Source organism: Leptonychotes weddellii, chromosome 11 (genome assembly GCF_054177405.1).
Source record: "Leptonychotes weddellii isolate Sample4059 chromosome 11, ASM5417740v2, whole genome shotgun sequence".
NCBI classification, from domain to species: Eukaryota; Metazoa; Chordata; class Mammalia; order Carnivora; family Phocidae; genus Leptonychotes; species Leptonychotes weddellii.
In genome coordinates, this window is record NC_138379.1 from 77,668,135 (window position 1) to 77,684,211 (window position 16,077).

The window sequence follows — 16,077 nt, forward strand, 5'->3', positions numbered from 1 at the left end:
AAAAAAAAAAAAAGGATAAGGACACTGTAATATGAAAAGGAACTCAAGAATACTAAAGACCTCAAAAATCAATTATAGTGAGTTAGATAGGGAGCTGAGAAGATCTGAATCTAAAACACTGATCTTCATACTGTGTCTGCTGGCAAAGGGTTTGAGGTGAGTTATAAACATAAAAGATTAGAAGCAGAAAAGATATGAAAGAGAAAAAAGAAGGTAGAGGTTACCAGGCACAAGCCATAATTAAAATATATAGTTGGATGCTAGCTTCCTAGCAGCTAGGTAAATTAGTGAAATGCATGAAGTTTTAATGTTCCAGCATTTACCAGAAGAACTGAGCTAATTTCTTTGCAGAGACACCTTCCTTTCAAATCAAATCAATGGGAAATTTATCACATGGGTCCTTATTTAAGTCTTTAATTACACTTTTGAAAACATGATGTTCATGGGGAATTCTTATGTTGACAATTTGTAAGAGCTGAGGGCATAGTGTCATACACACCAAGGAAAGTCCGTCTGCTTTGGGTATGAAACATCTCCAGAGCTAGGATGTGTGTTAGACTCTAATCGCATCATCCAAACAACACTATAGAGGAAACCATGGGAGTCTGGCCTTTGTTACCAAGTTGTCAAAGCTTTGATTTTATTTTGAGGAACAAGTGAAAACTGATGCAGGAATTGAAATGTTAGCATTGAGACAGAGATGAAATGAGAATGGCTGGGTTATATCCACTTGTTTTATAGTTCAGAAAATATAAGTTAACAAAGAATGGAATTCCAATATCCTATTTTTATAAAGTGATTCAAGAATGATGAGTTTAAATTCTCAGTAGCCTTGGGATTCAGTATGCCTATCGGATGCGGCTCAGTTTAATCTCTTAACCCTGGGATACCCCAATGACCAAACTGCCTTCTAAATAAAACGGGTGCAACTCAGCAAATATTTGCTTAAACACTGGTTCAAGGATAACTTCTAAAAAATCTAGATCTCTGGATACATGGTGGAAGAGCAGCTTTTTTTTAATAGGCAAGATAAATTCCCTTCCATTTTAAGACACAGCTGATTGTAATGGGATTGGCGCTAGACTGGTAAATCAGAGAGCGTGCCATGACAACGAAATAGGGACATATATCTAATGTGTTTAGAACAATGCGAGATATACAAAATGCACTATCTAGGTATTTCGACTGTAATTCCTTTGGCGTAGCTCAAGTTATTTTCACCTACGTGAGTTTCTGCTTCCTCTTATTTATTTATTTATTTTTAAAGATTTTATATATTTATTTGACAGAGACACAGCGAGAGAAGGAACACAAGGAGGAAGAGTGGGAGAGGGAGAAGCAGGCTTCCCACGGAGCAGGGAGCCCCATGCGGGGCTTGATCCCAGCACCCCGGGATCATGACCTAAGCCAAAGGCAGACGCTTAACGACTGAGCCATCCAGGTGCCCCTGCTTCTTCATTTTTAAATAAGATATTTCAAGCCCTAGCTCCTCAGCTTGCTAGCCTCAGTTTCTTCATCTGAAGAATCCAAGTAGTAATACCTGCCTCAAGATTATTTTAAGGGTTAAGTGATATCATACATTTAAGGAACTCATCCTAGAGCTTAACTCAGGTTAAACTCTTAATAACAATTTTAGGAAGTATTTATACTTTTTTATTACTTTTATTAAATTATACATATAATTTTTAAAAAATCATGTTCTTAATATGGTTAAGGACATTCTAAGTTTAAAAAATACAAATTTTGTATTTTCATCATGTAGTGGTATGCTTCATTTGGCAGAACTCTTAATGGTTTTAGTGAGTCAAGCTGCCAGTTGTTGTTTGCTTCTTTAATTTTTTTTTTTTTTAAAGATTTTATTTATTTATTTGAGAGAGAGAATGAGAGACAGAGAGCTTGAGAGGAGGAGGGTCAGAGGGAGAAGCAGACTCCCTGCCGAGCAGGGAGCCCGATGCAGGACTCGATCCCGGGACTCCAGGATCATGACCTGAGCCGAAGGCAGTCGCTTAACCAACTGAGCCACCCAGGCGCCCTGTTGTTTGCTTCTTTATATGGATGGGAATAGCAAGTTGTCTTGACCAGACAGATGGTCTGGAAAGCCAGATTTGAGTGGTCCTGCTAGAAGGGATTCCAAGATCATAAAGGCTACCCCCGATGTCCCCCTCTGGCCTGCAGAGCCCACCATAGGAACAGATGAGGAATTCTGCCAAAGGCCAAGGGAACTGCTTGGAAGGAAAGGAACTGAGATCTCAACTCATACCTTTTAAGATTCAGGATTATAAAACTTTCTGTGGTGGATTAAAATAATTCTGACTGAAGACCAGACCCCCACTACTGTGGAAGTATTTCATGGACACCCAAGGGGGAACCCACTAAAGGGAAAGGACAGAACCAGTACAAAAGGACTCAACTAATGTACAGACAGAGCATGGAGCTTCACGGAAGAGAAGCTAGAGCAAACCTGGTTGCAGTTGGGAGCCCCTCTAAACGGCTTTAGCATGGACAGCTTGCCTGGAGGAAAAATGGTTGAACAAGTGAGGACAAACTAAGGAGCTCTCGGCAGCTTTGGCCAAACATTAACAGTGAGAGAGAAGAATGGCCTGTGGAGGGCCAACTGCAGGAAATTGTCTTCAAAGTGGTTGTAGTTACAGAAGTAAGAACCTAACCTGACTATGACTGTCCCCAAACACCCTTCCATTCGACAAATGCAGGAAATTCTTCAGAAGTGGCAGTATCTTTCTAGTTAGGCTTCATGGTCCCTGCAATCCAGAGGCATGGCTGCCCAGGAAGGCCCCAAGAGAGCAACAGACTGATATGGGTGATACTAGTTACAATCAGAAAGAAAAGTACACATATAGACAGGAAAATTTAGAAAATATGAGAAATTAAAGAAATTAAGAAACTAAATTTATTAAGAAACTACACTTAGTCTTAGAAGTTAAGATACTAGGGCGAGATGAAAAAAATCTCTGGAGATGAATGATGAGGCATTATCAGATTTGGAAATCTTTGACAGTTTTAGAAGTGAAAATATCACATTTTTATTTTTATTTCATTTTTTTCCTACAAATGAATATTTACTTTTTTTATTGAAGTATAATTAACATACAGTGTCATACTAATTTCAGGTATACAACGTAATGATTCAACAACTCTATACATTACTCAGCACTCACCACAAGAAGTATAGTCACCATCCGCCACCAAACAACATTATTACAATCTTATCGGCTCTATTCCTTGTGCTCTCCTCTTCATCTCTGTGACTTATTTATTTGGCAACTGAAAGTGTATACCTCTTAGTAAAATAGATAATACATAAGGGGATAGAATAGAAATAGATCAAAGGGATTAAGAGATACAAACTTCCAGTTATTTTTAATCTTAATTTGCACTTGTAGAGACTGATCATTGTCATTTATATTTGTAAACTAGTTGTGTTTCCTCTTGTGAATTATTTGTCCATGTCCTTGATCCAATTATCTACTGATCCACTTAAATCTGCCTACAAGACATAATCATGTAGATGGATTCTCATTGTATCTAACCATTTTTGCACACCATAATGTAAGCTATTTGAATGTTTTACCCACTACTGGATAGGAGGAAAGAAAAGTGAGGGTAATTCCAAGACAGGAGCTCCCCTTTAGGTGGTCACTACAAAGGAAGAAAGAGAATACCTGGGTTGTCTTTAGGTTGCCCCATCTCCACAGCAACAGTGGGGGTGTGCACCTCACTGTAGTAAATCAGGAGTTCCACATCTCGATCAAATTTGTGTCCATCAGCCAAGGAAACCTGAGTTAAGAACAAGCAAAAGATCCATATTAGAACTATCACCATTTGCTGCGTGCGGCTGAGGTCAGGGCTGAGAGCTACAGGCTTCTTCCATGAGGAAGTGTGGTCAGGAGCAGGGACAAGAATGGAGAGAAGGCTTTGGAGAAGAAATGGGGATAAAGAAGGAACAAAGTGGGATTCCCTCTAGTTAACAGGGAAAAGTAAGGACCATTTTGGAAGGACTGAGTGAGGAACAAGATCAGAACCCAAAGAATAGGGGTGCCGGCAATAACAGTGCTTTCTTATGAATTACCTGGGCAGACGTCTTATATTCTCCAAGGTATTCAGTAGGACTGAAGGGGCAGTTGGATTGGATCCTCTCAATGCCATGCTGGGAACTGATGGTGGCAACCATGCTGAATGTATAGGGCAGGTCCTCCAAAGGGACTACAGGAGGCTTCATATCAAGGCAACTGTCCTCAAACGATCCTACAAAAAGTGACTTTAATTCTGTTTCCCCTTCCCACACTTCTTAGCACCCCTACAACCTTGAGGGGGTTTCCCAAATTATATCACCCACCACAGGGATTTAAAAGGAAAGAATAGTCACCAGAGCCACGGTATCGAGGATTCAAAACAGCTGGGAGCACATAGCGCAGGGCTCCATCTGCTTCCAAGGGCAGCTCCTGCACGGACTTCAGGGTGAGCGCCACCTTTGACCCTGGGTTCAGGTTCCCCACGTTGCAACAGAAGACGTCCCTGGAGTACTTGTCCTCCTCCAATAGGAAAGCTTGGCGGCGGTTGCTGATGGCACTCTCATAGATGCTGTGGGCCTAAGGAGAACAGGGAAAGAGAGGCCACAGCAAAGGTGGCTTGCTTGAATGAAGAGATGAATAGTACAAGAAACAAAAACTGATGGAGAAGGCCTGTGATCCGTGCTGCCAAGCTCACAGCTATACTTTGAATGGCTCTGATTGATTCCCACCCTCCCCCCCACCTCCAGATGATTTTAGGAAAATAGCAGCTAGAGGGGAGTAGAAGAAAGCATTCCACATCAGCACTTTTTGTGAAGGAGCATTTGTAGAGATCCTAAGAGTATGCATGAAGGAAATAAGAAGGGGAGAGATAATCTACTCATCCCTAGTACCTTCCTCTTCTCCTGTAATTCTGCTTTAATTTTCTTCCCATCCACCACGGCCTCAAAGCTGTAGACAGCTGAGTCATCATCCATGGGGAACACAAAGAAGGTCTCCAAAGGAACGTCTTCCTCATTCTCATAGTTTAAGGTAGCAGACACACCAGCCACGAACTCACGAATGGACAAGGTCACACAGATGCTCTTCAAGGGTACTGGAGATAGACCAGGGTTCAAGAGGTGAACAAACTTTAACAGAAGTCTTCCTGTCTGCCAGGCATGGGGCCAGATGCCAAGATACAGTGGCAAGTAAGGGTCATGAATCAGGCTTACCTGGTTCCTCTTTGCGGGTTAGTAGACCACCAGGGAGCACCATGGTGATGCAGGGTTGCTGTGGAAAAGACACATCATGAATACAGTGATATGTTGGGGATTATCTATTCAAATACCAGACTTTCTGTGCTTCTGTCCAGCATAAGAATATATTCAGAGGATTGATGTTGGAGCTGGAAGGAGAAAAAAGCTATAAAGAAGGGGACAAAGATACCAGTGTAAGCCACCTCCTAAACACCAGACCCAAATGGGGAAGCTGTAAGATTCACTAAGTCCCCACTAAACAGGAAGTCTCTGAAACACCTGAGGCTGGTTCAAATACCAGTTTCACTTTTTCGAAAGTGTATTTAATACAAGGAAATATTGTTCCTGTTATAATTATTACGGTTGTTAAATAGACCTTGGCTGTTACTTTGGTTCATGCTACCCAGAGACCTGCTTCGCAAGAAACTGCTTGATCCAAAATGGTCCCCTGCAACTTAGGTCATTTATCTTGTGACTTTTCTTTTGGGGCTCATAATTGAAATCACTGTTTGTTTCCTCTGTCCAAGATATTCTAATATACATATATAAATATCATATATGCAACATGTCCTCTATTTTAAATCATGTCATCCTAACTGTATCTTCCAAATTTTATTATAATCTTGGACAACCACTTCATGTGATATGGTAATAAGGAGATAAATTTATATACCTAGACTATGATTTACATTATGATTCTTTTATCCGGAGAATTAGCAGGTGGGTCTGGTCCTAGTCATTGGCCCTAGTAGCCCTGGAAGCTGCCCTCCGACCACTCTGAACAGAATCACTTGTGACCTTGCCTCTCCCTGTTCTGTCAAGGGTGACATAAGGTGCAATCTCCAGCACCAGTTAGGGGACTTTTCACTGAAAATACAACTTAAGGAACTAAAATAGAATTGCCTGGTGCACAAAGAATGCTGAAGGAAAGTGAAACTGATGTGCTTATCCAGAGTCCCAGGGCAGATGAGTCATGGGGAAGCCCAAGCTTCATTCAGGAACTCACAGTCCAGAAAAACATGTAGGCTCTTGAGAAAGGCAACTTTCCTTCCTAGAACAACACCCCCACTCAAGGATCCTGAAGACTGTGGCAGAAATACTTCTAGGCCCTCTATGCTCATCCCAATCACCATTTAAAACCTCACACCCTACCCCCATTCAGAGCAATGTCCATGTGACTCATCTGTCTGATAGCATTGGTGCTTCTTGTATATCGTGTCCCATCTCCACAAATCAGCACCAAGACATCGGGCTTTTGGTTCCATGTTTGTTATTCTGAAGAACTGGATAAAAACTGCGTGTGGCTAAATGGCTCGCAATTGATAGAAACACAGAGAGCAGTAGCAGCTGTAGGGAGAGGAGAGAATGCTCAGGAAAAGGGTTATCATGCAGATAGATGCTTGACTGGGGTGAGGTTTCTGGTGCAACAGGCTGGCGCTGGGGAAGGAAGAATTTTTAGTAACATCAGTAGGAAGCTTAAAGCAGGAGAAGGACCCAAGACACAGGGGTACAACAGCTGAAGAAACCCGACAGGCAAGCAAAGCCCTAAGGCTTGGCAATACTCACCAAGGGTGGCTTTCAGGTGAAGAGACAGAGCAGAGAGGTGTCTCCTACAAAAATAAACAGCCTTATGCCCTCAGAACAAATCCCTCACTGAGGAAAATTTGTTCTTCTGCAGCTTCTCCCCCACCATTTCAGAAATGCACCTGGCAACAGGTAGGCAAAGACTGACCACAGCAGCTGACCAAGGTCAAAGGCAATCCGAGACAGCTGGGAACATAGAGGGGGGCTCCCTGAGCCGGGGGCTGCGTGTTAAGGTGGACCCTCAGGAATCCAGGAGTCCCGGCACCTTGCGGTTCAGCACCCGCCAGGGAGAGGGAGGAGCCGGCGAGCTATGGCGCAGCGAGCCACACCCCTGCAGCCTGTTGCCGGAAAACGGCTGAAAACTCGTGATCCAGACCAGGAGGCGATTTGAATGCGTAGTGGGGCTTACGTAGATTTACTCTGTAAAGTTTCAGTTCTAGATTTGCAGTGTCCAAGCATTAACAGAAGGGATCAGAGTCCGCCCCCTTGAATATCTCTATATGAAAGGGGTTAGGGTCTGCAATCTGGCTGGGGTCGCGAGTGGGGGAGGTTTTAAACTCCATTTCCACAGCATAAAATTAGATAAAATTGAGAAAACATCAATTTTCTACAAGAAAGAAAGAGAGAAAAGTAAAATAAAAGACAAGGAAAGTAAAAAAAAAAAAAAAAAGGACCTTGAGGATCAGGGATGCCTAAATCCCTTATCCAGCCCCCATAAGACTCCCCCTAAACTGCCAAACCTGCAGAAAACTCCCAGGGACCTAACACCAGGACTCAATACCCGCACCCCTCCCCCCTTGGGCTTGCAGTTAAAACAAGCCCCTGCAGATTTGGCAATGGGGAAAGAACGGGTCTCAGCCATCAGGGTGAAGGGGTGGGATCCAGCCCCAGCGACGGCTGCCAGTCACCTACCTTCTCCCACAGTCTGAGAGCTCTGAGTCACAGCCAGGAGAAAACAGCTGCTGTCAAAATTTCTGGGATGACCTGCCCCTTCTAGGGACCGGTTATAAGGTAGCAACTACTTGATTAAGGGATCAAGGGAAAATTCTTCAACCCTAGAATGTTTGCTTGTTTTCCTTTTTTTTTTTTAATTTTATTTTATAGTGTTATGTTAGTCATCATACTGTACATCATTATTTTTTGATGTGGTGTTCCATGATTCATTGTTTGTTTTCCTTTGCCTAGTCTCATTGAGGGAACCATCAGAGGATAGGCAAAGGGAAGAGGTTTTTTTTTTAACCAGTGAAATGCTTGAACATCAACAATCACATCCTATTTCTGTAACAGACTTAATTATCAAAGGCTTATTGTGCACTCGGCCCTACTAATAATACTGTGTGGTAGAACCTGAACTTTATGAACATTATATCATTGACTCTTCATCTCTAATTTGAGTCATTTGTCCCAAGATTGCATCCTTCCTAACATCATGGGGGAGAAGGGTTTGAAGGGGGGTTGGCGAGGAGACAATGCTCACAGGGACCAAGCCTTCCAGTCATGGGTGGTTTATGGGTTTTTCATCAGGATCATAAAATTAAGGTGTTTGGTTTTGTTTTGGGGTTTTTTTTTTGTTTTTTGGGGTTTTTGATAGTGGGGGTAACAATGTAAGTAAGTGAGAACACCTATGCTCATTTTCCTGGCTAAAGGACACTGGAAGGGATCAAGTTTCTTATGTCTTCTTTATTTCAGAATGATGTTAAATCTGACAAAGAAAGAATCATATTGCCATTGAGAATATGTATAGGATAAAGAGAATATGCGTATGAAAACTCAGGTTGATTTTGGTCTCTGCGATGTCATTCGTATTTACTTTCTCTGAGTTTTTTGTCTTATTTGTAAAATGAAAATAATGGCGTACTTACCTCCCTGGGTTTATATTAAAGATCCAGTGGATCTTAATGGAGGTGATATCTGTGTGTGTGTGTGTGTGTGTGTGCACACACGCATGCGTATACCCACGACAGGAAAGCACAATATAAGCACAGATTCTATTTTATCATTATTAGGCTTTAGGACTACGTTCTTTACATGTACCAAACTAACTGTGCGAGGGAATGATCCTTTTCTCTTGGTAGAAACCACATCTGGTACTGGTTCTCCTGACTATAACTTCTGTTGGCTACAGTGTCTGATCAACAACACGGAAATGCTGGAAAAATCATCTGACCCAGCTGGACTAGAGAAATTCCACAGACTATACATGGCAGCTGGGTCGGAAGGAACTGAATCAGGAAACATACATATGATGCTGGTTATTGGAAGGACACTTACATGAAAAGCCTCTGAACCTGGCACAATATACATAATTAAACAGACCTTTATAGCTATTAAAAATATGAATATATTTTATTTATCTGTTTATTCATACTTAGTGTAAACACACGAAGAATTTCACTCTTTGCATATAGACTATTAAATGAATCCAATGATCAGATTTTGAAAGAGACCATGTAATTCATTCTTTTAGTCAACATATAATTATTGGACTTCTACCGTAGGCAAAGCATTGTTCTAAACATTGGCATAGTGGCAATAACAAGACACAAAGACCCTTCCCTAGCTGGAGTTTACATTGCAGGGGGAGGAAATATTCAATAAACAAATAAGCAAGTAAATAACAAGAAAATATCCAGTAGTATAAGTGCTTAAGGAAAACAAAATTTGTAATATAATAGGGAATAAATGCAACCTGCTTTAGATTAGGTGTCTCCACTCAAAAATCTGTCCTCGTGACTGCATGCTGCTAAGTATCCTCCAATGTCAATTCTCAAGTTTAGCGCAAGATGAGCCAAGTCTGTGGCCATTCAGAATAAAGACATTTCTCAGCCTCCCTTAAAACTAGGTGCGACCTTAGGACTAAGTCCTGGCCAATGAGAAATAAAAAATGATGTGTGCAACTTCACACCACATCCTTTCAAAGAAAAGATTATGACCTCCTCCTCACTTTCCCCTCTTCCTAGTCACTGATGGGAATGCAGATATATTCTGAGCCACTTTAGACTATGAATACTAGGGTGAAAACCCCTAAAATGGAGAATCCACGAGACAGAAGGGTCCTAAGTCCCTGAGGCTTTCATGGAGTAGAACCACTGCATTTGCACAGATTTTACAGGAGAAAGTAATGAATTTCTCTATTATTCATGACAGGTATTTGGGCTCTGTGCCACACACTCCTTATCTTCCCTAATACCTGATTATGATTAATAAGAAGAGTAAACTTTTAAGGCCAACAATCTTCTTTTGAATATGAAAAGTATATTTACACAAAATGGAAGGAAAGGTCTGTAATTATGAGAACAGTGTCTGATCCATTTCAGCACCTACCAGGGCAACACATATGCCCTATTTATGCTTATGTGTGTTGATCATAGAACGCTGCTTATTTTCTTTCTTTTTTTTTTTTTTTTAAGATTTTATTTAGTTATTTGAGAGAGAGAGAACACATGAGAGGGAGGAGGGTCAGAGGGAGAAGCAGACTCCCTGCCGAGCAGGGAGCCCGATGTGGGGCTCGATCCAGGGACTCCAGGATCATGACCTGAGCTGAAGGCAGTCGCCCAACCAACTGAGCCACCCAGGCGCCCTGCTGCTTATTTTCATCCAGTTCTTTCGACAGTCATTTCCCTTCTTGACAGAAGAGGTGTTTGTGTTACGGCATAGAAATACTTAGCACAGTGGCACCTGGGTGTCTCAGTTGGTTAAATGTCTGACTTTGGCTCAGGTCGTGATCTCAGGGCCCCTGGGTTGGAACCTCATGTCGGGCTTCCTGCTGAGTGGGGAGTCTGCTTGTCCCTCTCCCTCTGCCCCTCCCTCTGCTCATGTGGTCTCTCTCAAATAAATAAATATTTTTTAAAAAAGGGGAGATACTTAATAAGGTCAGAACAAGCTGTTTTGATCATCCCCTCATTTCCTGCTGTTCTCTCTCTCTTATGTCTCTTATCATCATGGAGTTTCTTATAAGTCTCCTGTTGTTTTTCTCTCTCCCAATGTTTCCTCAGTGATTCATCTAAGACTTCCTCTTGTTCTTATCATACTTGAGCCCTTATGTGTTCTTAAAACTTTTAAATCCTTAAGTAAAGAAATGCCTAAAATGCATAAAATTATTTGATTAATGAATAAATTCATATAAATGCTGATGGCTGTATACTCTTAGGTCTTGTGATTGCTATCCATCATAGATATTGTAAGATAGATTTCAAAAGATCAAATGAATAAATGCTTAGAAATGTACACAAGTCTTATAAGCATTTATTACCTGACCAATCAGTGATAACAATTGCAATTAATAGCCATCATTTTTATGTAATCACTGGGGTAACTTGCAAATTTTATGCTTGGAGGGATCACATGAAAATGGAGCCCAACAGGAATTTATCATAGATGGATGAATAATCAATAGGATGAGTTGAAAAAAAATACAGATCTAGCTACTGTATATTGAATTCTTATTAGAAACCAGTGCTAGATAATTTACATAGTAAGATGAAGAGCTTTAATTTCACACAGGGATAATGCCTGTCATCACAAAACCACTTAGTTGCTTGTCAGAAACTCCTTAGAAGATGCTGACTATTGTTTAAGAGTAATAATTTCCATCGACTACAAGCAAATATACTTTGGGCAAAGAAGCACAAATAAGTACAAAAGGAGACAGGCAGGATGAAGCCCATGGGTCTAAATCCCTGAGGATCAATAGAAGGCATACCTTCCTTATCCAGAGGCTCAAAAATTGTAAAGAAAACTAGGAATCAGGTTCTGATGTTTTCATATCAACTTGGTTTTGCCATTGAATTCAGTCCATGAGTCTAGGCTCCATTCTTACCTCTACTACTGAATAGTTGTGTAATCTCGAGGAAGGAACTTAACTTCTCTGGTGATCCATATCATCATTTGCGAAGTAGACTAATGATACTTACCCTATATCTATGTGGTGAGAATTAAATAAAATAAGATTTTTAAAGACGTCTGTCACAAGTAGGCACTCTTTAAATGTTAGTTCCACTTTCCCTTTCTTGGGTCTTTTTTCCCTTTCTTGGTTGGCCTGGTTAAATGCTGAGAGTCTGGAAATCTTATATCATTTAGAGTCTCTAGAGAACAGGCTATTTTTTTTTTTTTTCCTAAAGAACAAGTTTAATTACTGTGTCCTCCAGAGAAGGAAATTTTCATACATGATTAATGATCTGATTCCATTTAAAAAACAACAAAATTTCAACAAATGTGAAAAAAGAAAATCCTGCTGTTAATTCTTCCACAGAAAAAGTGGGTTTAGAGAACAGTTCTGATCATTTTACATGGTAAAGTATCAAATCTAATAACCAACCCCTTGCTCAGGACAAATGATTTCAACATTTCCTCTTCTGAACTGCTCAGTAACCCCAAGTGATTTTTAAATTGGGAGGCAGATTACTGGCAATAAGTTCATCAAATTTAGATCTATCATAGATAGGCACATTATAGAAATCAAGAACATCTCTGACCCTACACATCTGGTGAAGCCTGGAGTTGGGCACTGCATGGCCCAAGTCATCAGCTAAACGTGCCAACAAACCAAATTTCAGATGACCATCTTCCAGGGACACATCCTGCCAATTGCTAGGAACAGACGAGCCAAAAATTTCTTTGACGCAAGATTCCACACGACTCTGGAGATCTTCAGGTGGTATGTATGCTCGGCTTCGTAAGGGTGGACACACCAAAACAGGCTCTTTCTTCACCTCTTCTACTGTCTCAGCCACCACTGGCTTTTTGTCTTTTCTGAATCGAGACCAAAATCCTCTGCGTGGTGCCCCTAAGACGATCCACGTGAGACCTCTTCTGGTCACGCCACACACTGACAGTGTCGCCATCTCGGAGGAGAGCTGCGTGATCCAGGCTATTATTTTGAGGAGGATTCCTAGACTTCTTACATTTTTACTAACTCCAGAAATGTTAGTTTGTTTTGTTTCTGTTACTTACCATGTCTTTCACTATAATTACTAGTAGTTAAAACAAACACAACTAAAAAAAAAAAAACAACAAACAACAAAAAATTAACAGACAAAGGAAACAAAACTTCATCCTAAAATTGGGTAAGGCAGGAGTGGGGGGGGGGGAAGCAAAGTTTCTAATGATGAAGAGAAATCTACATTCCCACCATTTTCAATAAAAATTGTAGGAGCAAGTAGTTTGTGTCAGGAACTGTGTAAGCATTGTTTCATTTACTCCTCACAATCACCCTGTGAAATACTATTATAACTCCATATTATAACCTATATTAAGGTTCAGAAAGGACTACTGACCTTCTCAAGGGCTTATAGCTAATGAGTAACAGGCTTGTTCTTTATACCAGAATCTTCTGGCTCCAAGGTGGATACTTTTTCACCATGCTAGAATTTCTTCTACAACCAAAAAGGCAATAGGTAGAAATTGGGGGGGAAAATGACAGAGAAGTGGCCAAATCTCTGAGGCTTGTAAAGAACAAAAGGATTCCATGAGAAGTATACTCAGAGTAGAAAAATAGGGTGGTTGGAGGAACCACAAGCTCTTTGACTCCCAATTCCTTTCAAGATTATCTTGATTACCATGTACTATTTTTTCACTCTTAAACTCTCTCAACACCCAGCATTTAATTGCTCCCTGTGCTCGGAGGGCTCCTGTTCCCTGAGTCTTGGACTATATCATGGATGGGGCTCCAGAGGGACTATGAGATAATTTAAAGTCCGACAAAGGTAGAAGATCATTTTGCTTCTGTTAACTCTGAGGAAATCACACTAGGTGATAGGACAGTCGTCGAATGTATAGCATCCTCCTTCTGTGTGAGTCTGAATGCAAAAGAGCAGTTGGGGTCTACAGCTAGAGCACCCAAGTCCAGTCCTAGGGAAGAGAGACATTTGAAATGGAGAGCCCCACACCTCTATAGAAGAAACTGAAGATAAAAGGAGGGAAATTTTTGTTTTCCTTACTTGAGCCAGTCATGACCATTTGACCACGTAAGTCTCAGAGCATCTCCCCATCTTTCTCAATTTTTCACTTTGACTTTCACTCTGGAATCCTGCGTAGCAAGGATTATTGGAAGAAATCACAGTCAAGAGCTTCCTTCTCATTTTAGGCAATGACTAGAATCCTTTCCTCCATTCACTCTATCAAACAGCACACAGGAATGCATTCATTTATTCTTTTTTGTTCATCAAGACTTAATTCAGTAACTTTCATGTTCTAAGCACCACACAGTTGCTAGGATTAAAGAATTAGATATATTCCCTGACACGGAGAAAATATATTTCTTTTCTTTTTTTTTTTTTTAGATTTATTTATTTATTTGAGAGAAGGAAGGAGGGTCAGGAGAGGGAGAGAAGGAAACTCCCCACTGAGCAAGAGCCTGACATGGGGCTTGATCTCATGACCCTGAGATCATGACCTGAATTGAAGCCGAGTCACATGCTCAACTGACTGATCCACCTAGGGACCCCAAGAGCCTAGACTTCAAATCAAATCTGCCTGGCACAAAAGTCTTGTCTTCCCTTATCACCATTCCCTCACAGCAGCATTCTACTAGCTCTCTCTGTTCATGGAACCTAGACCGAAATTGTTCTGAAGTCTACAAGGGTGACTATGTAAAAAGATGGATAATTCAGAGCTTGGGGCCACCAGGGGCCATGAATCTTTCTGTAACAGCTTCAGCACAAGTACAAACTGACTTCAGGTTCAGATGATCTCTCACCGGAAATACTCAAAAATCATCTGAGAAAAAACTAAGGAACACTGGCTTCCCTCCAACCAGAAACCCAACAACTCAAAGAACTGAATACAATAAACCAAGTCTCTTTAGAGACTTGATACTGTCAGACAGTAATAACAAAGTAAATCAATATATTGCGATAATGCTGTTCTAGCTCTAATTATCACATGAACTAAGATGCATAATCTAAATCTAGAACTATGGTTGTGTGAATAATTTTTGTCTGATTTTAGTATTTTTACACTAATTCCTTTTTACATCCTTTTATTTTTGCTACAGAACTTTCCACCAATCATGACTTCCTCCTTTTCCTTCTCTTCAGGAAGGTCCATTCTTCTTCCTATCACTTACATGTTTCTCCCCAAGCAAGAGACAACGATGAGTTACTGCCAATTATGAAGATGTTCAAGGCTCATCCTATCTTTTCTAGTTCAGGAATTAGATACTCTACATTGTGTACCTAATTTCCCTTCATGGACCCTCAAGCCAAAAGGAGGCTCACCACAGCCATTGATTCCCAAGGTTAATAAAAAAGACTTAAAGTAGTCTGAAGACAAAAGGAATCATTTCAGAGCATTCTAAAGTTCTATTCAAACACACACATTTTGGGGGGTGCTACTACTTTCTAAATTCTAGAGATACAGTGCTGAACAAGAATAGACACGGCCTCTTCATGGAACTTACAGTCAAACTATAACCACAAACTAATTTCCAACTTTTTGTTCATTTACCTATCTAACAAATATTTAAACGCCAGCTATTTACAAGCGCTGTGATAAATACTACAGATTTAGTGACAAATTCAGGTGTAAAAGAGGGTCAAGTAAATCAATCAGGAATTACTTTTTTAAAAGATTTTATTTATTTACTTGACAGAGAGAGAGACAGCGAGAGAGGGAACACAAGCAGGGTGGGAGAGGAAGAAGCAGGCTTCCCGCCAAGCAGGGAGCCCCATGTGGGGCTCCATCCCAGGACCCTGGGATCATGACCTGAGCCGAAGGCAGACGCTTAACGACTGAGCCACCCAGGCGCCCCTCAATCAGGAATTATAATTAGAAGTCAGGAAATTATAATTAGACAATTTTCATATACTTTGGATTCCCAAAAAACGAATCATAAAAGTAAAAGCTGAAAGTGAAAACATCATCTCTTTTGGGACAAGTCACAAGCACCTTTGAATGCCAGCATTGTAAAAGACAGCTGATTGACCATAGCACACCCTAGCGGCAGTTCCTGATTCTCAGCATACTCTGTTTTGAGACTTTTTCCTTTAAAATGAAACAAATAGTTAAACTCATAGAAATCAGAAAGGGAGACAAACCATGAGAGACTCTGGACTCCAGGAACAAACTAAGGGTTACAGAAGGGAGGCGGGGGGGATGGAGTAACAGGGTGATGGGCATTAAGGAGCCACGTGTTGTGATGAACACTGTGTGTTATAGGCAACTAATGAATTGTTGAACACTACATCAAAACTAATGATGTACTAATAATGCAATATATGTTAAGAAAA

The 16,077-nt window shown here is 40.8% G+C and overlaps 1 protein-coding gene and 1 pseudogene across 2 annotated transcripts; both read right to left on the reverse strand.

The window, feature by feature from the left end:
* Positions 1–3,087: 3,087 nt before the first annotated feature.
* Positions 3,088–7,846, reverse strand: LOC145716293 (von Willebrand factor A domain-containing protein 5A-like). 2 transcript variants are annotated; one of them, XM_081799237.1, is made up of 7 exons: positions 7,763–7,846; positions 6,833–6,876; positions 5,243–5,300; positions 4,922–5,124; positions 4,385–4,607; positions 4,088–4,263; positions 3,088–3,795 (listed from the first exon to the last, which is right to left on the reverse strand). In XM_081799237.1, the coding sequence occupies exons 3-7, from the start codon at positions 5,283–5,285 to the stop codon at positions 3,658–3,660; spliced, it is 783 nt and encodes a 260-aa protein (XP_081655363.1). In that variant the 5' UTR covers positions 5,286–5,300; positions 6,833–6,876; positions 7,763–7,846; the 3' UTR covers positions 3,088–3,657. The 2 variants fall into 2 exon arrangements, with proteins under 2 accessions (XP_081655363.1, XP_081655362.1); XM_081799236.1 differs by lacking the exon at positions 7,763–7,846 and adding an exon at positions 6,999–7,195.
* Positions 7,847–11,970: 4,124 nt separating this feature from the next.
* On the reverse strand, positions 11,971–12,708 carry LOC102743799 (large ribosomal subunit protein mL50 pseudogene; annotated as a pseudogene).
* Between the last annotated feature and the right edge of the window lie 3,369 nt (positions 12,709–16,077).